The sequence below is a fragment of the Branchiostoma belcheri genome, unplaced genomic scaffold (assembly GCF_001625305.1).
Source record: "Branchiostoma belcheri isolate BF01 breed outbred unplaced genomic scaffold, Haploidv18h27 scaffold44, whole genome shotgun sequence".
Lineage (NCBI taxonomy): Eukaryota > Metazoa > Chordata > Leptocardii > Amphioxiformes > Branchiostomatidae > Branchiostoma > Branchiostoma belcheri.
The window spans coordinates 399,260-423,510 of NW_017804065.1; the positions used below are offsets into that span (position 1 = coordinate 399,260).

Here is a 24,251-nt window from a genome sequence, read left to right on the forward strand (position 1 = left end):
GTGGTCTTTTCTTAGTGATGCAACAAAAAATTGCTTTTACTCTGAAGTTGTAGAATGTATGTTGCAATGGGGACTATGTGCTTCAGCAACAACAAAAAAAGAAAGATGTACAGAACAAATCTCCCTTACCTCCCAGATTGATTTTACAATAGTGGTACAAAAGATATGTTTATTTTTTGTCAATGAATGATTATTGAAATGATAGAATACAAATCTTACTGAATGATCTGTACAACTAAAGAATCACAACAGTATTAACCCCTCCCCCTGCTGCCTAATCCCATGACCAATACAGATTTGGTGCCAAACAGAAACCTTAACTGGCAAAAGGTTAAAAGATACAGTATGATGCATGAAATAGTTATGTCTTCCTCTGAGGCAAGACAATTGCTTGTACAACATTAATAATGGATGTAATTAATAACAGATGTCGTTACACAAATTTACAAGTATGTTAATTTTTCCTCTCCAGACTTGGTACTATTTCTGCCATTGCTGTTGAATGTTTGTGCTTGTTTCCTGTCTGCGTGAGGCTTTAGTCCCAGTAATCATACATGAGTCAGGTACTTTCCTTTGGTTGTAAAATATTTGATGGGTCAGGCCGTTAGTACCCACCCTATGATTCTGCAGCTCCCTCTGATTGATGGTTTCAGATATCATTCCTGAATAGAAGGGAATTCCACAGGTAAAGTTTGTTAGCCCCTAACGAGACTGAGAATTAGGAATGCCAGCAACTAATTAGCCCCTTTCCCAGCGTGAGGAGACAAATTTGGGAGGAAAATTTCCCGGTCGGCGCAGCAGACAGCCGCTTATAAGGTAGAGTCAGGGAGCTGTGACGAAGCTAGCGAGAAATAACTGGCAGGATGAGCAGACTGTCAACATGCCAGTCTTCTACAGGGTAATTAAACTAGGCACCCGTGTGCATTAGACCAACAGTCAGGCTCATCATCTTCTAGTCAGATTACTTGTGGAAAGTGGACAGATTCTTTCTTCTGTTCTCATTCCGATGCAGGGAAGGACTGGGGGTACTTTTTATCTAGCCAAGCACAGAGCCTAGGCCCCATTATTGGAGCTTTCTGACCCATTAAGATCAGGTGACAACCAACCAAATCCTCCAAAAGATTTGTTATATGTGAACCTACATGTAATATATGTAACAAGTCTGTTACAATCCTTTTTGGTGTTACATGTACATAATACTCCTTCATGAAGTGTTAGATGAACTACAGAATTGATATACAAGACATGGTCAACTACATGATTATTTTTAATGAGTAGATGTGATTAAAGATTTCCATTTTCCCCTTTAACTGTTGCTTTAACAACTGTGTATGTGAGAGCGAACCGCCCGTAAACCCGCCTTTTAGATTTGAGCTAAGGCCAGCGAACAAAACTAACACTGCTATAAAAGTAATTGGTACTCAAAGATACTGCTGAGATTTGTGAAACTAACTAAAAACAGCATCTTTTCAGTGTGAAATTTATCTATGTGCTTCTGATGTTTGTGACACAGTAAATTTCTGCTGTAATGCATTTTTCCTTAAGTCACATTTAACACGCTAAAGGCCTAGCCTTCATCCTTTTCTGGTAAATGTGTGTTTAGGAATGACTCTAGTAGCTTTTAGATGTTTATGAGTAGAAAGCTGCCTGAAGCTTGCCTGTAAAAAAAGTGTGAGTTTTACATGCTGTACTTACTCCAGGCTGTCATGGCAATGGTTGTTGGTATGGTATAAAAGGCTATCAACGCATCAAGGGATTTCTCCAGTTTTACCGTAGTTCGTAAGTTCTTGTGAGTCATTGAAAGGGGGCCATACTGTTGAAAATGTGAAGGAATTGTTTTGCTTAGTTATGCTGTTGAATCCCCACCCCCAGTCTTGTTGTGGCCGCAGATTTAGCCCGCCCAGAAATTGAAGTTTTTCCATACGATGATTGATGCTGTCAAAGTTTTTCAATTTGCTGCATCACTCAAGACAGGTGAGCTTTACGTGGCCTGGGGGTGTGCTTACCAGGACATTCATTCCTGACTCTGCCGGCAGCCTCTCTCCCGTGGTACCGACCAAAAGTGCAAAATACCCTTTTAATGTTCACTCAGCAAAATGTGTTAAGCGCTGCTCCAACGCAGCCGTTTAGTGCATTTAATTGAATGAGCACAAGGTGTTGAGCCAGGGAAAGCCGGGCCTGCCGAAAGCCCACCCTGGCATTGAAAGTGACGAAGGGGACATTCCACCTACCCGAGCAGAAAACCCGCTCAGAGCGTCCAGCCTCCCCGAGGGGCCGTCTTCCCCCGACTTTTTGTCCCAAACTAGTTAAAATCCTTCGTCATCTTCTTTGCGTGAAGACTCTGCGTAACTAGGATGAGGCTGCTTCGCGGAAGAAGGCAGCCTTGCATGACAATGTGGTGGAAAGGTCTGTGGAAGGCCCAGAGGGATAAGACTTGCCTCCCGTGTGTGCGCTGAGTTGTTGTCTGGAGAGAGGGATGCGTTTTGCGCCACGTATCTATCCATCTTCCAGCCCCATTAATGGAGTCTTATATTGCCAGAACGTTGTGTAAAAAGGCCCCCTCCCATGGAGCCAATTTGGCCCTCACTTTCATCGTACTGAGCATTTTTAATGCACATTGTTTCAGATAATGGACCACGGCCCCCCAGTGTCCTGGGACGACATCGCGGGGCTGGAATTCGCCAAAGCCACCATCAAGGAGATCGTGATTTGGCCGATGCTCAGGCCGTAAGCGCCCATTTGCTTCAAATCACCATGTATTCCCCCAACTTTCCCTGTACTAAGCGTATTAGTCACCGCTTATCTGTGGATGGGATCTGCTTAGGTAGCATCCCTAGTCTGACTCCAAAACAGATTTTATGGCAAAATAATGAATATCTGAGCAGATTAGGAGAGGAAATGTGTGTTTTCTGTCTGAGGTAGGGTGAAGGTGGCAGGATTGAGTGGTAGCCAACTCCTCCGAGAGCGCCAGAATTTTGTACGCTAGAACGGACGCGGATGTGTGCCCACTGAGAACATTACATGGATGGAAATGAGCTAATAATACAAGTTGGGCCCTATAAAAGGGATTTCAGCTAATACATTAGAAAATGACAGGCATTAGCTTTGGAGACAGGCATGTTTTGACCGGGCAAATTAGGAATGTTCAAGCTATAGAGTAGAGTCGTGCATACAAATACACGGCGTACATTGCGATATGATGTGCTACGTGTCTGATTGTGCATCCATTTGGCTCTCTTGCTAACCCTCGAAAAGACCACTGTTAGAATGTCATGACGTCATGCTTTGGTTGAAAGTAAAATATTAGGCCAGATTTGTTTGGTCGTAAAAGCTGCCTTTTATATGGAACATTCCTAAGACCACCAGGCTACGCTCTCTTTTTATCGTAGACAATCCTGCCACTGAAAGATTAAGAATTATGATATATGTTGACGTGCAGTCTTTTAAAGTAGAACTTCAGTTTTTGATGTTTAGTTTACTACATTTTCCGAAGTACCATCCAAATTTTGGGGGAATGAATAATACATAAATATACAATATATAAAGAGAGATGAATAATGAATTAGTATGTTTTTGTAACCTCCTTAGCAGGCTCTACGATTCAGGTTTTGGGGGGATTAGGATATGATTAATTTTTTTCTGATGTTGGGCCTAAAAGCAACTGAACAAAAGCAGATTATTAGCCCAAAGCAACCCTAACTTGTACAGCCTGCTGAGGAGGCTACATTTGTACCTTAAGACTGACCTTGTTGATGTTTCTTTTTTTGAAAATAACCTTCAAAACATTTTGTCAAGTTGTGTTCTCCTTTTCCCTGTGGCAGGGACATTTTCAAGGGGCTTCGAGGACCTCCCAAAGGGCTTTTATTGTTTGGGCCTCCTGGAACAGGAAAAACCTTGATAGGTAAGCCTTCTGTTGTCTATGGTCAGGCAGTAAAAAGCCCATTTTGCACAATGTATGTATTTGTCAAAATGTTCTGCATCAAGAATAAACGATATACATGTATTGTATAACATTTCCTTTCTTAAAAAGATATCCTCTGGCCAATTAATAGAGGAAATAAATCAGTTTAGATCTACATTGTTGCTTAATGAAAAATTATGTCCAGAAATCTGCAGGAAAGTAGGGAAACATATTACACACACTCACACATGTCATGTACATTAGTCTCTACCAGACTCTAATGGGTTGCTGGAAAATAGTAGATTTTTCCAGGTTAATTTGCCAGGGGATTCCTACCTCCGGATAACTCCTCTGGCAAATTATTCAGTATTTTTGGCCAAATTTACTATTTTCTAGCAACTCATTGAAGTCAGGTAGAGACTAATGTACATGCACAGGTCAGTGGTTGGCTGGTAATAGGTTATCCTTTGTCATGTCTGTCATGCAAATATTGTACAACCATGACAATTGACCATATGTCCAACCTGCAACAGACTGCACATTTTCAAGTTGATTTCACACCTACTGGACTCATTTTGGTTAATTACTCCAATATTACTTTACATGAGATTTGCTATTAGATAGAGATATATTACATGTATGGACATGGATGGAAACATTATAATTTATAGTTGGAAGGTTAAGAGTACATTTTTATAGCACTGGGAAAGGTTGGTTTCTAGTTAGCTACATGTAGTTGTAGTACTAGTATTTATTAAACAGTTGTACATGTAATGTGATATATTTACTTGTAATGATCACTGGAAAAAATATAGTGTATCTAGATGAAAGATGAAAATCATGTTTCAACCCTTTTGGTATCAAGAAAGGTTGGTTGTAAATCAGGGAGTTGCATGTACATGTAGATGTACTGTACATGTACATATATATATATATCAAACTGTCAATGTCAGTGAGTGTATATAAGGAAATGTGATAATATCCTTTTAGCTATAGAAACGGGTTTTAAATCGGAGTCGTAGAATACATGTATCTGTCAAACAGTTAATAATGTTGGTACGCATATATAATGAAATGCGATCACTGGTAATATTGTAGTGTATCTATTAAAAGCTGAGGATCACATTTTCAGTCCTTTTGGTATTCTGAAATGTTGGTTTTAAATCAGGGAGTTGCGTGTATATATCAAACTGTTATAATGTCGGTAAGTGTATATAGTGAAATGTGATGACTGGTGGGGCCGAGATTGCCCTGCACTGATACTCCATCATGTACCGCTGCCAGTCACATTTGATACCCAAACATGAAGAATATGAGGCGACACAGCCAACCTGGTTATAAATTTTACATGGACCTCTCTCCTGTTGACAGAAGTGTGGGTTACGCGTTTGCTGTGATGTTGAGATGCCTTCATTTCTGTCAATGCAGGCAAATGTATAGCAAGTCAATCCGGAGCCACTTTCTTCAGCATCAGTGCTTCTTCCCTTACGTCGAAATGGGTAAGCCCTCACACACGTACACGCACACACGCCACTAGCCAGCACGAAGAAATAGGATCTCCATTTCGCTTTCGAGCTGCCTTTTCATTCTGGTGATAATACCCCACGTATGATTCTGATCGGATGAAATCCAATCGGGTTTAGAAGTTGTTGTAGTCGGGGCATGCGACATCAATTGATGAAGTTCAGAAAAGGCGGATTTTGTTGTAAGAAATTCAATCGCCGGTGGTGATCGCCCAGACTCAAAGGCATGAGTGGTAATCACCGAACACGAGCTGCATCAGTCGTGTGTCACCATGTATCAAAGGGAAGGTCGGTGGCACCAGAGGTCGCCGGCTATCCCCAAATTATACGGAAATTGTCAAGAGTGACTAACGAGTTGATTTGTCTCTCGCTTTTCTGCCACGCTAATGGATAGGCGAGGAAGGTACGGGTGTGTTTTCTGTGTCAGTGCTCGTGTGTCGGATGCATGTGCCTCATGTGGAAGAGCGTTAGGTGACCAGTCATGTGAGATGCTGTGCCAACCTAAATGTGCAGACAGACGCACACAGATGGACATAATGGCCAACTGTTCAAACTGCTCGCAGACTTGTAATCCGTTAAACTTTACAGATGAAACTCCTTAAGTCTTCCTGGCTGTAGGGACTTTCGTTTGCATACATCCAGTCATAGTAATACTCTTATTTTCTGAAATGCGCTTACATTTTGAAAACTTTCATTTTGGCAAACTTTTCGCAAACTTTGAAAACTAGATAAGCTGCTATAATCTTTGAAATGATGTAGTTTAGTCCCTCATCACAAGGGGGCCTCACAGTATTGGCTTACTACCTGTTGTCATCAAATACAACTTTTGCAGTTGTATAGAGTTGATCAGCCAATTTTGAAGATCTGTCACAGACATCGAGTCATTAGATTTGATAAGAAGAAAACAGCAAAGAAGTTATTTAGCTGTACATAAATTGTTAAGACCATTTGAGCCATGCGAGTGATGGGACCATTGAGCAACGAAAATTGGATTTAATTGACCCTTAATTTTGTAATTGGACTATGATGCACTATGTTTTAGTATGATTTAAAGACAACAAACCACACAAAACTGGAAAATTTGTTCTTTATGTATGTAATTCTTTTTGTTTAGAAAAATTGTTCTTTATGTATGGAATTCTTTTTGTTTAAAAAAATTGTTCTTTATGTATGGAATTCTTTCAAATAGTTGATTACTCAATGGTTTGCTCAGCCTCCAGTGGAAAGGGGGAGCCAAGAAAATTAGCTACAAATGCTAAGAAATTGTTCCTAATGGCCCTTCCCTTTTATCTCCTGCAGGTGGGAGAGGGGGAGAAACTGGTCCGAGCGTTGTTTGCAGTAGCCAGGTGTAACCAACCAGCTGTGGTATTTATCGACGAGATCGACTCGCTCCTGTCATCGCGGGCTGAGGGCGAGCACGACGCCTCACGCAGAATCAAGACAGAATTCCTGGTGCAATTTGTAAGTCTGGTGTCCAGTCTTGAAAACACTACTTGATTTGTAAGAAAATGCAACTGCACATGGTACTACATTTACCCATACTTTACTTTGATGTGAAGTGTTAAGGAAGAGGGAAGAAGCACCAAAGAATGTACTTGTTGGGAGAATAATCTTTGTTAAACTGATTGTGATCTGTGTTGTTGCCATTCTCACTGTTATAATCCATTATGTTATATATCCAGGATGGAGTTGGGACAAGTTCAGAAGACAGAATTCTCATAATTGGTGCTACAAACAGGTAAGGACACCAGAAGTTGTCAAAACACAAAAATATCAAGACAGACTTAGTCAACATTAATTGCTTTGTTCTTTTGACCAACTGTACCAGCAGTGGCCAGTTTTTTTGCGGAGGTTGTCACTAGCACAGGTTTGATTGTTATATACAGTATAATACAGGTATAAACATCTGACTCAGAAATAACCTATAAGGCTATGGTAAGTTGACAAGTTGTTTTGGTGACCATTTTCAGACCGCAGGAGATTGACGAAGCTGCGAGACGTCGTCTGGTGAAGAGGCTGTACATCCCCCTGCCTGACTACCCCGCACGCTGCCAAATTGTGCACAGTCTGATGTCCACACAGAACCACAGCCTTACAGAGGACGACATCAGCATCATCTGTCAGAGAGCTGAAGGTATGAACAGGAATCCTAAAGTAAGGCCACACCGTGCAAAAACCTAACGAAACCAAAGTCTCAAGACCAGGTTTATGTCTTAGGGCAATCAGTTTCATAGAGTAAGCACATTCATGTTCAAGATTTTTCTCCCTCTCCACTGCTTTTATGATATCTGCTTTTTGACCTCAAAATGTCTGAAAATCAAGGAAATAAAGTGGTGTGGCCTAATGTGTAGATTTAATACTATATTTGAAGCCTTTGATATGAAAACCTAACATTCAATACATGCAATAACAGCTCTCCCCCAACAAAGCTACCAGTCAGTCTAAGACAACAGTACAACAGGCAGTCAGAGATGGCACGCCCTCGCGCAGTTGGCACCCTCTGGCAGAACAAACAGAAACTGCACTGCAGAAAAACACAGACAAACAGTTGTTGATTGCCACAGTAGACCATTAGTGTAATGTTGCTCAAGGTTGTAACAATGCATATTTGTTGCAGGTTACTCTGGAGCTGACATGGCCAACCTGTGCAGAGAAGCCGCCCTGGGTCCCATCCGGAGTATACAGGGCTCCGACATACAGAACATCACTCCTGATCAGGTGGGTCAGAATGGATACAATACAGGGAACCAATATAACAGGTGGTCACTATGGACAGGATTCTTAATGTTTGTGTCATTGGGAAAAAGGGTGGTCACAATGGCCTATATTGTATGCCTAGTATTATCAGTAATGAGTCAGAAGTAGTAAGAAAATCGTGTTATTGTTAAAAATTTTGATGTTAGCTAATGTTAGAATTTGTACACTTAGATTTTTTTCTGTGCATCAAATTTTAAGTTAGGTGTACCAGTGCACCGATTCACATGAATGAATTTCGAGACCTGCCGATATATTCTTATTGATCTGTTCTCTGCTTTCTGTAGGTGAGGCCAATCCTGTTCAGAGACTGTGAGGAAGCCTTTCGCCACATCAGACCAAGTGTAACACAGAAGGACCTGGACTTGTACGTTGAGTGGAACAAACAATTTGGCAGCGGCGCCACCTAGGAAAAGCCTCTCAAACTACAGGAAATCTTTGGAGCACTTTGAACAAAGAGACAGTCCAAGAAGCCCCTCTTGCTCCTACTGCAGCCAAAGCAAGCTTCTAGCTAACTCAATCAACCAATGATTACTGATTAACCAAAGCTAGTTAATACTAGTTGTTGCCATTTTTCCGTGGTTGTGTTTTGTGCTTGTGACCAGTGCTATAAGCCGAGTTGAGAACTCCTACCCGAAAGCTGTGGTGTAATTTAGACTTTTTTGTGTTTTCATCTTGCGTCGTGGACTTCTACCCCACATGCTACCTCACAGTAACAGACGGCCTGCCTTATTTTTTGCTCAGGGTGCTTTTGTTGCCCCCCTCCCCCTTTTATGCTGTACATTTGCACAGTCTCCCATACATGTATGTGACACTTTCCAACAAAACCTCGCATTTTGTATAGTGTATAGAGAGCTGTGCATAGCCCAAAGCCAATTGGAAAAACAGGGTTGTTTTCTAACATAGGTTCAGACAGTACATATTAGGAAGGAAGGTCGACCTGATTTTTTAGGTACAGTGTACGTAGATACAAGGGTCTGTCAAAGGAAGGATTGAGCCACAGAAACGTTAAATGCCATTCCCTCTGACATAACAAAACCATTGCCAGAGTCACATCCAAACATCTACTGTCAAATGTCTATCAGCTACGTTTCTTCTTTGTAAAGAATGTCAGTCAAAAGTCTGTGGCTGCGGAACATTCATAACAGATATGCAAACTATCAACTGAGAATGTCACCTTTCATAGTTTCTATCTGAAATGTTGTTTTTTTTTTTTTTTTTTTTTTCAAATTCTTAAGCACTTGCATTGAAAAAGGGAAATATCTACTGTCATATATAACTTTGATCTACTGTCATCTAGTGTCAAAATCTATTAGACTGTAACAGGTCTCTATCTCTATATAATTTTTACTGTTAAAATGACATCAAACCTTGTGACCTTTTCCTCTTTTCTCTTTTTTAAAATGTTCAGATTGGTGTGGTCAATGTGACCACTGATTTCGCCTGTGAATAAAAGGGTTGACATTTGAGTCGGAATGTGCATATCAAGTGAAGTTAAAAATGCCACAAAAGTTAAGTTCCAGCCAGCTGGTCTGAGTAGATGTTGGTGTGAGTCGACTGATAACTGATGCAGCCATCCTTCTGTATTGTATTGTCATTGCCTATATAACTCTTCCTGGATATCTACATGTGTATTGCGACTGCCTTGCCGACATATAAGATACACACACACACACACACACACACACATAGAAAAACCAAAGACTTCAACTCTGCTTTTGTTGCCTTTCTTACTCGTGTATGGACAAAGAAGTGCTTGGAAACCTGGTCAGTCCAGAACCGACACCTTACCTCAATATTGCAAACAATCCCTGGATCAACCACTACAGGATTGCCTACTGGTCTGGGGGGTTGCAAAGAATCATACGTTATTGTAGCCTGTGTTACACAGTCTCTCACAGGCTGATTGGGCCTGGTAGAGGCATGTTGTAGTCAGGCTACACACTGATGTATTTGACGACTGTTTAAGGGGGTGAAGTTTAACAAACTCCACAGTGGACAACTCTGTAACATGATATATTGTGACATGGAAGATCATTCTCAAGAAAGCTGTTGCCTAGAACTACCTAGATTATAAAATAGAATCCCATATCCTCAGAAAAAAGGTGTTTTGAACAATAGCTTGTGAGGCCTGAAGACATAATTTTGTATTCCTTGTGGCCCCATCATGTCACGAGTGTAGTTTTCTTGAGGGTGTCCTCCAAGCACACAACATGCAATCCTACAAGCTAAAAACAAACTGTATCGTCTTCATTCTGTGTGCAACAAACAAGCACTGCTACATGTGACTGTACATTGTACTACTCTACTGCCTAAATACAAGTCATCATGGTATTGAACCCAGCATTGCATTATAGAAGAAAGTTTTTCTTTCTATTTGCTTGCTATATATATACATGCTATGTGAATCTGAACTTTTTTCAAACATGCAACACAGCAACATTTTTTTCAAGTGAATATGGTTCCTGTATGCTAGTCAGTGGAAAAAGTGATTGTAAACTTCTGAGTATTGTAACAGAAGAGAACTCCTTATAGTAGGACCATATTGCCCAGGCTATATGCAAATTATCAGACAAGAATGGAAAAAGTAAGGGCAGCTTGTCTAGTCCTCCATGTTTCTATGGCAACAAAGGGCCTTGATTGACACCTGCCTATCAAAGCTGTCTCTGTCCACCAATTCCCCTCAATGAAATACCAAATATTTTGAAAGAGTTGATATGTTGCATGTGAAAAACCAATCTTGTTGGGGCACCTCCTAGTTGTAACCATGTATTTGTGTCGTCTTTGAATGTGACATTTAGTAGTGTTGATGAAATTTGTCTAAAAGTGGACCACAGATAAGGTATTTTTAGACGTCTTCTTTTTGTGAAGACCCATGATGTCTTGTAAATAGACTGCAAGAATTTAAAGAAACTGTCATGATTCTAAAAGTGGCTCAGAATGACAACTTTGATGGACAGCTGTTGTATAGGGGCAACTGTATAGAGAAGAATTCATGTGAAACTGCCGTTATATGCAGTTATAAAACCAACAGAGCAGCAACATGTCAACCCTGTTCATGTCTCTCCGTGTATGTCGTGTGGAGGACTGTGTGTTACCGTACCTTGTTGTTTGAAATGAAAGATAAACACATGCCAAAGGATTTACAAATCTTCCTATGATGAGACAAAAATGGGGGCAACTTGGACAGACCACAGCAGTTTTTGTGTAGAAAAATAAATAGATATAGTCAGATTATTGTAGCTATAACCATGTAGAGTGACAACCTTCCTAGAACTCTGCTTTCCTTGCAAACAGAGTTGAGAATAGTGTACTCCAGAGAGAAACATTGAGCATAGCATTGGGCTAACATATGGCGATTCCTGGTTTTTAATGCTGATTGTGTAAGTATGTATCCTGAAGCTGTACATGTACCTGTTATCAGGCTGTTCCACTCTGTAAATACTCATGCTGTATCATCACAACGGTCCTGTGTTCTTTCCCTTTTATTTAATTCAAAAGAGGACTCTTCGGACCATGTCTTGCCAAAAGTGAAGTTTGACAGAAATGTTGGCTCTTCCACCATTTAAAAAAATGAAGCAGGAGAAACATTTGGGTAGATGTTTTGTTGGTGTATACAAAAATTGCGAGACATAGTTTATGATGAACTGTACTGCAAGAAGGACTTGGCCAGTATGTGGTGATAAATTGTTTCCTTGGTTAGACATGTCCTGTTTTCTCGTCTATATCGTGCGCCGTCCTTTGAACAAGAAAAGCCATATTCTGGCACATGCAGCCAACTCAGCTCAGGGAAATACTAAGACGATTCACACAAAACATGCCTCCATGAAATCTCTCAAACATTATAAAGCGACAATCTAACACTTAAACCACAAAAAAAGGAAATAGTTTTGATTTTTATGTTTCTAAGTGTGAACCATTTTGCAGTACCATAGCGCTGAAATGAAGTTGATTTGTTGCCATTATTGTCGTTTTTAACACTGCTAATGTTGTGGGACAGCCTGGTCTATTTGTGCGCATTCTCCGCTGCTTTTTTTTTTTGTTCTTATCAATTTGAAGTTGGCTTGTACTGTTAATGTTTAAACCCAAGACTGAGTTTTGGGAGGACAGTTGTATTACTGATGTGGAAGTTTGTAACACTTAAGTATTTGCATTTCTGGGGGAAAATACCCTTAAGGTTTAAATCCAGACCTGTCGTAACTGCTTATCAGGACATGCTACTATTTTCACTGTTTCTCCCAATGAATATTGGAAAGAAAAAACAACCAAAAGTTCTATGGAGCAGGAATATAAAACCATTTTAGATTTTGGAATTTTGAGACTGTTGTCAAAGTTTACCATCCAGAAAAAATTAATACTTCTATTCTCTTGTATACAAAAGTTGTTCTGAAGATTGTGTTGTCCCAAAATAATGTAGTTCAGACAGGCCAAATGCCACGTAAAAAAATGTCCACTTTCTGTGCTGGTGAAATTTTCCATTTCATTCATCTCATACCCTTGTACAGATGAAGGTGAACGCAATGGCGCAACAGCAAGACAACAAAAATGAACTCTGAAGACTTGTCTTCTTGCTATTTTCTTTAAAGGAACGACTACCAAGTGGTCACATTTTGAATGTTCTTCAGTAGCCAATAGTACAAAGCCTAGTAGATGATATGTTGAGTAGTCTCAGTATGTGTAAAAGTTTGACTTGTAGAGTTTAAGAAGTAGCCAGTGAAAAACACCTGTAACATTCCCTTGATCGATAAGACAGTGAATGAGCCCATGTATTTGCTTATCAGTGTGCTAGCTGTATAGTCTTGAACAGTGAACATTGTGTAAGTATGGTTCTACCAGGCACACCTTGCCCGTGCCTGGCGATGGAAAAGCCATCGTTAAAAATACTACTGTCTCCTCTATCTTATAGCTGGGACCAGCAAGTTCCCAACCGTCACTGTAACTTTGTGGATAGTAGGTCGAAGAAACTATAGCTTGAAGTTTGTGATAGTTTTCCCTGACTTTGGTTCACCTGAGCATCTCGATGTGTGAAAGCAGGAGTCTTCTTCACGTGAAGGGTCTTTGGTGTTTTACTGTGCTGTGCTTGGTGCAGTTTGTGTCAAGCATCATTTACAGTTGAATAATGCATTATTAATAAAGTATATTCCTTTATTCTGTTAATAAAAAATTTTATAGCAAGAAAGGAGCAAAGTGTGATCATGAGTTGACTGGTGAATGTTGATTGTATGGATGTTTGGGGGTGTTTAGCACTTAATCTACAACTAAGTAACCTATGGATGACAAACTGAAAAGGCATCAGTTGCAAGCAAACACATTTTCCTTCACATCTGTGACGAAATCGGAAATGGACAATTCCAACATTGCTTCAAATATTGAGACCACTCAATTGACTTGTAACATCATTGCTTTCAAAAGGCTCCATCCATTGGGTGTTACATGTTATAACTGTTACAAGTTAATCTCCAAGCAGATGTCTGGCTGCAAAAGCGTTCGGGTTAGAACTGGCTGTCTAGAGTGGTGGCAGAGGACCATCTAGACAGGCAGGTCTATGACCGTAACGCTTTTGCCTCCAGACATCTGCTTGGAGACTAATAAAAATGACAGCTCTAACACTAGCGCCCTCTATCAGTAAGGCCCAGTATTGCAAGTACTTTAGACGGTACCATTTCTCGGAGTACCAAAATGTACATTACTTTCTCTTTGAAAGGATAAGATGGATAAAGATATCTTATAATACATTTACTACGTAATTTTAATCATTTTACAAAATAAGTACTATTCTATGTTTGAGAGTGAAACTTCTCGGCACTGCATAGAAAAAATGAAGTGGTAACGTTGCGGTCTGACTTGGACTAATCTATTCCATATAAGGAAAGGTGACATGTCCGGGCATGTTCCTTGTAACCAATCAGAACAAAGGGCGCTGTAATTCAAACTTCTAACCGAACCGGCGACTAATTTGTTTTCACTCGCCGCAATATCCATCCGCACGAAAATTTAAAAACGCAAAAATTCTGATACTATATTTAATATCACATAATTTTATTAGAAATGTAAAGGAAACGTTGTCTGATGTGAAGTTCAAGACACTTACTAGCTTTCTGTAGTTTATTAAGTGATAATATTCACTGGAACTACTTTGTGCGGATGGACAAATAGAGGGTGATCCGTCCACTGTAGCTATTTTTTCCTGCAAATTTCGCGGCGTGGAAGTGCCAGCGCGTTTATGCAAAAATTTGCGCGTGATTTTTAGTTTATTCTCCTTGCCGGGAGAATTAACTCTAAGCTAGGGATCTACATATAACAGGGAACACGTCTGTGTGATTTTTGTACGTATTCAGGTAAGATTTCTTTCTTGTATTGCCGTTTCGTTCTTGTCAGTTAGCTCTGCTTGTCCCTTTGTTTAGTCAACGGTCGTTTTGACCGCTTTCAGGTGAGAATATTTGCACAAAAGCTAAACTTTCCAACGTTCTAATATTTCATGCACTTTTAATTTCAACAGATGGTTGGATTCAATGATAAATCGGTGCAAGCTGGTATTTTTTGTTTGTGTTTAATTTTTCTTCCCTCCCCCTTTTGCCCAAACCGTTTTATTTCATCATGTGATTGTGAAGTTTTTGACAACTTTGCAACAGGCTCCCTGACAAAAATAATTCAAGTCTAACAAATTTGTTGTCCCCTTCTTCCAGCGTGTCGCGATGCTTTTCGGCAAGATAGTGGTGATTAAACGTAATGGTGAGGACGGGGCGCACTTCCCTCTCACCGCCAACACGTGTCTGTTCGGGAGGTAAGTACAGAATTTCCAGACCCAGACAACAAACTCTTGATACTTGTACTCATAACGTTTTACATGATTTTCTCAGCATCAAATTGCATAGACATTCTGGAAAGCCAATGAAATTCAATTACTTGGTTCTCAGATTTTTCTCTTTTTTTTCTGGTTTGAAGGAGACCCACTGTTCGAAATAATTTGAGAATTTCAAATCCACAACAAATTTTGGTGTGTTGATTTTCTCATAAAGTACATTAGATTTACTAATGATTTAGGTCTAGTACCGTCTAGTCTACTGGTCTATTACAGGATACCTATTGTATTTCAATCTTGCCCACGGCACCATCACTGATAAAACTTATTGAAACAAGAGACGAGATAACGTGTTGTCAACTTGCTAAAATTTGTCGATGGACTTTGAGAGACGAATTTGAATTTTTGTCCCGCTGCAAAGGACCAACGAATGTGACATCAGAATCCAGCTGCCCAATGTGTCCAGGGAACACTGTAAGGTGGACGTGAAGGATAATGAACAGGTAGGGTGGCAGTTTTCATATCCTATTGTTGTCATTGACACCACAGAACCAGCTGCAGACAACTCGACAAGTTTTGCTGACTTTTCTCTGCCTTGACATTGTAATTGTCTATATTAGCATCACAAGAAGACTTAAGTTTTGGTGTGTTGTAACAAGCAGCTACTGTACTAGTGATCTTGCTGCTAAATTGCTAACTTGCAATAGTATCTGTCATACTGAGGCTGGATTTTTTAACCTACAAAGTTCATGTTATTCATATTGTACCTGTCATCTGTAGTTTCTTGCTGCAAATTGTAGTAGTAATGTAGGTGGTTAGTTCAAGACCTCTGGCTTGGTAAATCCTTCTAAAGGCATGTCTTTACGAATCCCCAGGTTGTGCTGTCCAACCTAAGTGATGTAAATCCCACCATCCTGAATGGCAAGCCTGTCTCCAAGTCCGTCGTCATCCAACATAAGGATGTCTTCACCATCATTGATCGCTCCTTCCGCTTCGAGTTCCCTCCGACCTCCAAGTTCTGTGTCAGCCCCTCCAAGCGCAAGCAGCAGTCCCCAGACAAGTAAAGCACCTTTTCTTAGAGTCTAGACAAATGTGTCTGACTCTAAGTTAGTTTGACTCAGAACTAATATTTTTTGCAACAAGTTTCAGAATAACAATTTGGGGGTTATAATACATATGCATCTCCAGTTGGTTACTAGTATTTTTGAGCATGAGCTGCATTACAGGGGCATTTCCTGAACACAATCTCAGAAATACTTACTGTAACTTCAGTTGAATTTGTAGCACTGCCACAGTTAAAATCAACAGTATGCAGCAGTGTTTGGAGGTTTGTGGTTGAAACAATTGGTGCAACACAATTAATTGGAAATTGCTGATTGAGACTGAAAATGAAAGCTAAGAAAATACCACAGATATTTGATCAGTTCCTCGTCATTCTCCACAGATCTGTGAGTTCTGGACCGCTCCATGAGATCCAGGAGGCAGGGGGAAAGACAGAGGTGCCGGCTGGAACAACCCCGAAGAAGGGGGGTAGTCCAACTAAAAGAGGTAGTGAAAATGGTAAATTGTTCTGTTGTTTGTGTGTCTTTTAGTTTTACAATGTTATGTGAATATCAGCAAATAAAGTCATTACAGAATGTTCTGTGTTTGCTTGTATCTTCACTTGGAACATGACGTTTGTGTACTTGTAAACATTTTGTAAAGTTCATAAAAAGTTATGTAAGGACCCTTGATTTTTAACTTGGTAAAAAGAGGAAAGTTGTCATGATGTATTAACCAATTAGAAAGGATGTGTCTCTTCACTTGTATTAGAGCTGAGGGGATAATTTTTTTGACAGACAACTTAAATTCGAACAGACAACCTCAGTGCCTTGTTTCAAATTTAGTAACACTTTACCAGATGTGCTGTATTGTAGGAAATTATAATTACTGCAGTAAACAGACTTACCGAATCATGGCAGACATGGTCATTGCAATGAACATGATTTCACACGAACAGATTTCATTCCAAAGTACACCAACATGTATTTTGTATCTCACTAGCAGACACCAAGAGCCCTGGCAAGGCCAAGACTCCCAAGAAGTCTCCAGGCAAGGTTGCACCAGAAAAGACCGGTACTCCTGCTGCCAAGTCTCCCAAACCCAAGTCTGCCACACCTGCTAAGAAGGCAACTCCTAAGGTAAATGGAGAATACAGGGTGTCCTGCACATGTGCATTTGGAAGGTCATAACAAAGACATGTGAAATATTGAATGGTACTTTTTCACTACACCTAATGCTGTAATTTTATAAGTTTAAAAAATCATTATCTTCATATTCGAAGATCAAGATACAAGTATGTGGGAATCGAGCAAGTCTTTTTTTCTGTTAATTTTCATTTTATGTGTATGTATATTCATGTATTTTTACATGTTTTTCTTTGATGTAGAAATCTCCAGCACGTTCTGCTAGCCCCAAGCCTGAAGAGGAATCATCCCCTGCCACCAGCCAGCGCGCAAGCTCCCCACTCAAGAAGAGTGGTAAGAAGGTGAGTGTGCTTTCTGTGTTACTTGTCAAGTGCAGTGACTTGAAGGCATTGCAGATGATGACCGTAGTTTATACGGGGACGTAATACTGAAGTCCTGTTGACACATCTCGGTCTGATGCCTAGGTGTTTTATTTGTTTAACTACAGTCTGTATTGGTATCATCATGTGTTAGTTTGGATATCATGTTGCTCATCTCTGACCACTTTGCCCCCCTATAGGCTCCTCCATTTGGTAGCCCCCGGCAGCCTGCTGTGATGCCGCTGAAGACCAGCATCACTGAGCTCCGCCGTCGCTCTGCACCACTTCAGGAGGCCCTGTCTGAGGAGTCGCCAAAAACTCCAAAGACCAGTAAGTATGATGGCATAGACTAGTTATACTTAGGGCTAAACTGTAGAAAAATTAATATTATGTCATGTTTTATTTCCTGAGCCAAATTTGCTTACCTTCTTGTACTGGCAGCAACTTCATTTATGTATTGTCATTTAGTTCATGAGAACGATTAATGAAATGGACTGGTTATGCTTAGGGTATTGCAAAATTACAAAATTATTACAACTTAGAATTGTAAACAATTGATTGAGAATATTACAGTTTTATGATTTTTTGATACAACCAAAGTTTAAACTACCTATCTTATATTGATGTTGGTGCTGCTGCTTCCAGAGATTCATTGTAAGTCTTCCATTTCAGAAAAAGCAACCCCTGCAAAAGTCACACCTGCCAAGTCATCAAGCAAAAAGAGGAAGTCCTCTGGTCCCTCCGATTACGAGTCCTTGTCCAAGCGTGTGTCGTTTGGTCCTGCTCTCAGTCCTGAGCACTTTGACAAGAAGCTCCCCCCAGCCCTGCCCTTGCGTCGTGGGGCATCCCCAATGACAAGGCGGTCCACAGGAGGGATACTTACCCAAACCCCTGACATGAAGAAGCAGCGTCTCTCGTTGGCTCCACGAACAGCAACCATAGCAGAGGGAGAAGAGATCACCCCGAAAAAGGCCACTCCTCGTGGGAAGAGCCCCAAGGCAAAGACCCCATCTCCAAAGGCTAAGACACCTTCTCCCAGGTCTAAGACACCAGTGAAGGCTGCCACACCTAAGGGGAAGACACCTCCCAAGGTCAAGACCCCATCTCCAAAAGCCAAGACACCTTCTCCAAAGGCCAAGACACCATCACCTAAGGCCAAGACACCAACCAAGGCTGCCATGCCTAAGACCAAGACACCTCCAAGGGCAAGGACTCCATCTCCAAAAGCCAAGACACCAGCCAAAGCCAAAACACCATCACCCAAAGCCAGGACACCATCGCCCAAGACCAAGGCAGCCACCCCCAAGACCAAGGCAGCCACTCCTAAGGCCAGGACACCAGTGAAGGCAAGTCCCAAGGCAGCCTCTCCCAAGATGGCATCACCAAAGCAAGTTACCCCAAGCCTGCTACAGTTAAAAGGACGCCAACTCCTGCAAGGGTCAAGATGTCGACTCCAGCAAAGGAGGAGCTCAGAAGGGTTATTGCCAAGAAGGCCCTTGGAGCCTCCCCCAACTTGGCTCGTCGATTCCCCACACCAGTGCGTGAAGAGCTCAAGCAAGCTGTCACTGCTCGTGCCGAGAAACTTTCCCCGAAAAGGGCAGCAACACCGGTCAAGGCTTCACCCAAGGCTGCTTCTCCCAAGGTGGCTACACCCAAGTCCACTACTCCAGCCAAGGTGGCTACACCCAAGTCCGCTACACCAGCCAAGGTGGCTACACCCAAGTCTGCTACACCAGCCAAGGTGGCTACACCCAAGTCCGCTACACCAGCCAAGGTGGCTACACCCAAGTCTGCTACTCCAGCCAAGGTGGCTACACCCAAGTCCGCTACACCAGCCAAGGTGGCAACACCCAAGTCCGCTACACCAGCCAAGGTGGCTACACCCAAGTCCGCTACACCAGCCAAGGTGGCTACACCCAAGTCCGCTACTCCAGCCAAGGTGGCTACACCCAAGTCTGCTACACCTGCAAAGGTGGCTACGTCTGCAAAGAAGACTCCTAAATCAGCTACCCCAGCCAAGAAGACTCCTAAGAAAGCAGCCACCCCGAAAAAGACACCTAAGAAGGTGGCGACCCCAGCCAAACGTGGTCAGAAGAGGAAATTGAGCACCCCAGGTGATGATGCCCCTGCTGGAAAGCGTAGGAAGGTAGGCCCAGATGTTCATTGCATTGATTGTTCATAAATAACAATACTGTGCTGAAGAAGGCATCAGATTGCTAGATTTTGAATATACCAGAAGCACCTTAAAAGTTAAATTATGTTTTGACGAAAGGTCGGGTAAAATCTAGTGTCTATGAATTCAGGTACTGAGATGAATGTCTTTCAACCCTGAACTATTGTAAAATGTTTCTATCACTGCTCTGTTGCTTCAGGCCATGCAAGTTACAGTGAAGACTCCAAAGAGCGCTCGCAAGACACCGGCACGTCGCACCCCAGCCCGCAAAACTCCGGCAAGAAAGACCTGGGCAGACATTGTAAAGGCAGCCAACAAAAAGGTAAATTGACACAAGCTATTACAAATTCACTTGTCACATCTTTATAAATGTGTCCAAAGCTTAAGTGTTTGTCTCGATTTTTGTACACCTTTCCACATTGGATACAGGGTTCTCACCAGGATTTTTTCACAGCGTAGGGGTCAGGTATTAGACGGGCAACTTTCCGCGGCGCGAGTCGCACAATGAGTCCCAAAATCGGGTCTGATATTCTCCCCCAAAAATTTTGTAACTCATATTAACCACTTAAGACACTATTTATTGTTTATTGGGGGACAGATTTTGTTTTCCCTTTGTTATAACTTCATTCTTAAGTTATATTTTCATTTTTTTAAAGATTAATGAAGCTTCTGCCCCCAAAAACCACCCCTACGCTGGTTGAAACACAGTGTAGGGGGCGAAATCACAGCGTAGGGGGTCAAAATCACAGCGTAGGGGGCCCCTACGCTCAAACAGCCTGGTGAGAACTATGGGATATATTAGTTCTTTTATATCCATATTTCTTACAGCAAATGTGCAGCAGAAAAAAATCTCATGAAAAATTGTACATAGATAATGTATCTTCACAACACAAGAGTATCATTGCTGTCTAATAATAAACCAATGTTTCTTCTTTGTACCAGTCTACTTCGGTCACCGGACCTGTTGCAGCCAAGATTGTGAAAACAAAGACAGCCGTCCAAACGGTCGCCAGCAAGAAGCTGTCTCTTGCCAAGCGCAAGAGCATGTTGAAGGCACCTAAGGTGGGAGTTTTTACATAGCTCTATTAACTCATGAGTAATGAGTGATCGCTGTAGTCTTGTACTTGTTTTTAGATAGAATGTTGAACAGCCCAATATCCTTTCGGGTTTGCCTCTAAGAACAAACCCATGTTAACTATTTGAAAACAAAGATGACATTAGTAGTTACATGTCAATGACCTCTGCATAACTTCATTTGAGTTTGGTAAGGCTTACATATTCCAAGCCCACGCCATGTGCTGATAAGTTCTTTCTGATCTTTTTTCCTGTACAGACCCCAAGGATGGGTGTGAAGACTACAGGGCATGTCGACTCCCCGGCAACCATCTTTATCCGCAAGGCAAGGACTCCAGCAGCCAAGCCACAGAAAGCTCCTGCCAAGTTCCGCAAGGGTCGCAAGTCTGGCGTTACCAAGAAGAGCACTGTCAAGGCCTCTGACGACAGTTTCACAGGAATGCAGGAGATGTTTGCCACTCCCTCACCCAAGGCCACACCCAAGCAGAGCTCTGCAAAGAAGACCCCCAAGTCTTCTGCAAAGAAGACCCCCAAGTCTGCTTCCAACACTCCAAAGTCAGGCCAGAAGTTGAGTGTGTCCAGCCTGTATGCTGATCTGCAGACCCCCAACAGCCCCGGGGAGATGTATGTGTCCCCCCTGAACACCCCCACTCCAGGCCGAGGCAGGAACAGCACAGCACTTGCCGGTGTTGCTCGTCTGCTGAAGACACCAAAAGCAGTCAGCTCCCCTGTCATCAGCCCATCAGGCATCAAAAGGCTCACCAAGACCCCCAAGACTAAGGGTGCTGTGGTCAACAGCCCAGCTGGTCTCAAGCGTATCATGAAGACCCCAAAAGCGGCTGCCACATCCCCTGTCAGCAGCCCTGCTGGTCTGAAGCGCATCATGAAGACCCCGAAAGCAGCTGCTGCTTCCCCTGTCAGCACCCCGTCTGGAATCAAGCGTATCATGAAGACCCCAAAAACACAGCCTGGCAAACCAGTGGAGAGCCCCACTGCCCTGAAGCGAATCTTCCACACCCCGAAGAACAAGTCAGCTCCATTAGAGGACCTGCGTGGCATCAAAAGGATGATGACAACTCCTCGTCAAAAGGCACTGGATGTCTATGAGTTCACTGATGACTACACTGGAATCCCAGAGATGTTTGCCTCCCCAGTCTCTTCTACACCTGCAAGAAAGACCCCTGCCAAAACCCCAGCAAGTAAGAAGAAGGCACCAGCCAGTGCCAAGAAGTCTGCAAGCGCCAAGAAGGTAACGAAGGCAGCTGAGCCAACTCCAGTCAAATCACCTGCACAGACAGCTACACGCGGAAGCAAGCGGGCCCGTGTTGAGGAACTGTCTGACACAGCAGAGGAAACCAAGTCACCACCTGCAAAGCGTGGTCGTCAGGCCAAGAAGGTTACCATCAATGTACCACCAACTCCTGAGCCAGCCCCCAAGAAGACAAGGAAGACCAGGGCTACCAAAACAGCTGTCAAGCAGCCTGCCAACTTGGAGGAGGCTGAGGTGCAAGTCGTCAGCCCAAAGAAATCGCCTGAAAAGCCAACCAAGCGGGCGACTCGTAGGGGTAAAGCAGCAGCAGCTCCAGAGACCCAAGAGGAAGCTCCTGTTGTGACCCGTACCTCTCGTGGTCGTGGCAAAAAGGCAGTCAAAGATGTGGAGCCAGAAGTGGTGGTGGTTTCCAGTCCTGAGAAGGTGGTCTCACCTGCCAAACCTGCCTCACCTGTGCAGGTCAAGAAGACCAGGGGAGGGAGGAGAGCACCTGCGAAGAAGATTGTCGAGGAGGCTTCAGCTGAACCTGCACCCAAGACTGCCTCGCCGGTAAAGCGCACGAGGCGTGGTGCTAAAGAAGCAGAACCAAAGGTCATTGAGGTCGCAGCTTCTCCAGAGAAACCCAAGAGGGGAGCGAAAAGGGCAGCAGCAACTCAGGAACCCGCAGCAGCTTCCCCTGCCAAGAAGACACGCACTACAAGACGTGGGAAGGCAGCTGTCAGCGAGGAAGAGAAGGAGGAAGCACCAGCCCCAGTCTCTCCAGTAAAGGCTCCAGCCAAGCGAGGCAGGGCCACAAGGGCTACAAAAAAGGAAGAGGTTGAAAAACCAACTCCAGCTGAAGTTCCTGTCAAAAAGGCTCGCACCACGAGGTCTAAAGCGGAAATAGTGGAGGAGGAGGCTGCACCAGCTGAAGTGCCTGCCAAGAAGGGCCGCGCCACCAGAGCAAAGGCAGCTAAGGCTTCCCCGGTGAAGGCAGCATCTCCAGCCAAGACAACCCGCACTTCTAGGAGGAAGGCAGTGGAGGAGAAGCCAGCCACACCGGTGAAGTCTAGGAGCACACGAGGAAAGGCTGCAGAAAAACCAGCCACTCCAACACCCAAGAAAACCAGGGCAGCAGGGAAGAAGGCAGCACCTGCTAAATCTCCAACACCAGTAAAGAGGACCCTCAGGTCTAGAAGGAAGTAATTTTATCTCTGCAAGTTTATCTCTTTGCAGGCTTGTAAATAAACAGTTTACCTCCCTTTATACAATAGTTTTATATTATCTGTATCAGCTTTCAACCTGGATCAAGGTCACAATCTGTTTTGAATGTGCACCGGTGTACTTTCTGATATGATCTGCTTTATTTTGTTAATTTATGCAAGTAATGTTTATTAGTTTTGTGATGATCCTTTAATTGTCTTACTTAATTAGGCCCGTCAGTTTTAGCTTGTATTTTTTTTTTTTTGCATATCCTCAGATGTTTCAGCTTCAAATATGTTCAGTAGTTTATTTGGAAGTATAGGAATATCTAAGTTTAAGACTTCAACATAATATAGGAGTATCTAGATTTTAATTCCTATTATCTAAAGATTAAGTAAGTAAACATTTTTTTAAGAATACATTTCTACCTTTCCATTTAATTCATGTCTGTCTTAGACAGTAGATCTATGTTCTGTCCTCCAAACTTTGCCAGCCTTTCTGTCTTCAAGTCAACTTCATGTTTGTGTGGACATTGTCTTGTCAAAGCATCATTGGAAGTCGTGGTCATGGGCTTCGTGATATTTTCTGTAGTACAGTGTATTTGTTGTTAACTATTTGAATTAATTTTTCAAGGCCCAATAATATACAACAAAACGTATGTACGTCACAGTACGTGTATGACAGGTTGGATTGTAAAGTGGCAACAATCCTCTGCTGAAGAAAAAGCCCAGCTGTGTACATATTTGACCACATTTGCTGATTAAATAATCTGGTGTGTTAATGAGAGTACAGTCATTTTTGCTTCATTGTCATTTTCATCTTGCTTCAAGAGAATCAGAAGAAACTGGGATGATGACTGACATTCACCATAGCCGATTAAGATGACTACAACAACTCAATTCGAATGTTAATGAGAGTCACATCCAAGTAGTACTAAAAATTACATCCGCATATTTCCATTGTCACCTATCTGACACTCCTTTGAGCGTCACTGAAATAGCCTATTTTGCCGAGAGGTTGTAGGACC

General features: G+C 42.3%; 2 protein-coding genes across 2 annotated transcripts in view; both read left to right on the forward strand.

Annotated features, from left to right (window-relative positions):
• The window catches only part of LOC109478408 (fidgetin-like protein 1), a 98,452-nt gene extending 89,680 nt beyond the window's left edge, over positions 1 to 8,772 (forward strand). The window contains exons 11-18 of the mRNA XM_019779936.1: positions 2,611 to 2,727; positions 3,822 to 3,901; positions 5,330 to 5,400; positions 6,724 to 6,885; positions 7,107 to 7,162; positions 7,395 to 7,558; positions 8,042 to 8,142; positions 8,466 to 8,772. Of these exons, the coding sequence (XP_019635495.1) occupies positions 2,611 to 2,727; positions 3,822 to 3,901; positions 5,330 to 5,400; positions 6,724 to 6,885; positions 7,107 to 7,162; positions 7,395 to 7,558; positions 8,042 to 8,142; positions 8,466 to 8,588 (874 nt within the window). The 3' untranslated portion in view covers positions 8,589 to 8,772. The remainder of the gene's footprint in view (positions 1 to 2,610; positions 2,728 to 3,821; positions 3,902 to 5,329; positions 5,401 to 6,723; positions 6,886 to 7,106; positions 7,163 to 7,394; positions 7,559 to 8,041; positions 8,143 to 8,465) is intronic.
• A 5,567-nt stretch (positions 8,773 to 14,339) lies between these two features.
• LOC109478409 (mucin-2-like) lies at positions 14,340 to 24,005 on the forward strand. The gene is made up of 13 exons (XM_019779937.1): positions 14,340 to 14,516; positions 14,865 to 14,962; positions 15,402 to 15,483; positions 15,856 to 16,040; positions 16,425 to 16,540; positions 17,024 to 17,160; positions 17,409 to 17,507; positions 17,726 to 17,855; positions 18,198 to 18,916; positions 18,970 to 19,671; positions 19,898 to 20,020; positions 20,641 to 20,760; positions 21,032 to 24,005. The coding sequence occupies exons 2-13, from the start codon at positions 14,874 to 14,876 to the stop codon at positions 23,225 to 23,227; spliced, it is 4,698 nt and encodes a 1,565-aa protein (XP_019635496.1). The 5' UTR covers positions 14,340 to 14,516; positions 14,865 to 14,873; the 3' UTR covers positions 23,228 to 24,005.
• Positions 24,006 to 24,251: the final 246 nt, after the last annotated feature.

Excerpts from the sequence above, each read along its gene's own strand:
- LOC109478409 (XM_019779937.1), top strand. The coding sequence starts at position 14,874 with ATGCTTTTCGGCAAGATAGTGGTGATTAAACGTAATGGTGAGGACGGG. Across the intron at positions 16,541-17,023 it reads TAAAAGAGGTAGTGAAAATG|CAGACACCAAGAGCCCTGGC; the intron begins GTAAATTGTTCT and ends GTATCTCACTAG. Across the intron at positions 18,917-18,969 it reads AGATGGCATCACCAAAGCAA|ATGTCGACTCCAGCAAAGGA; the intron begins GTTACCCCAAGC and ends GCAAGGGTCAAG.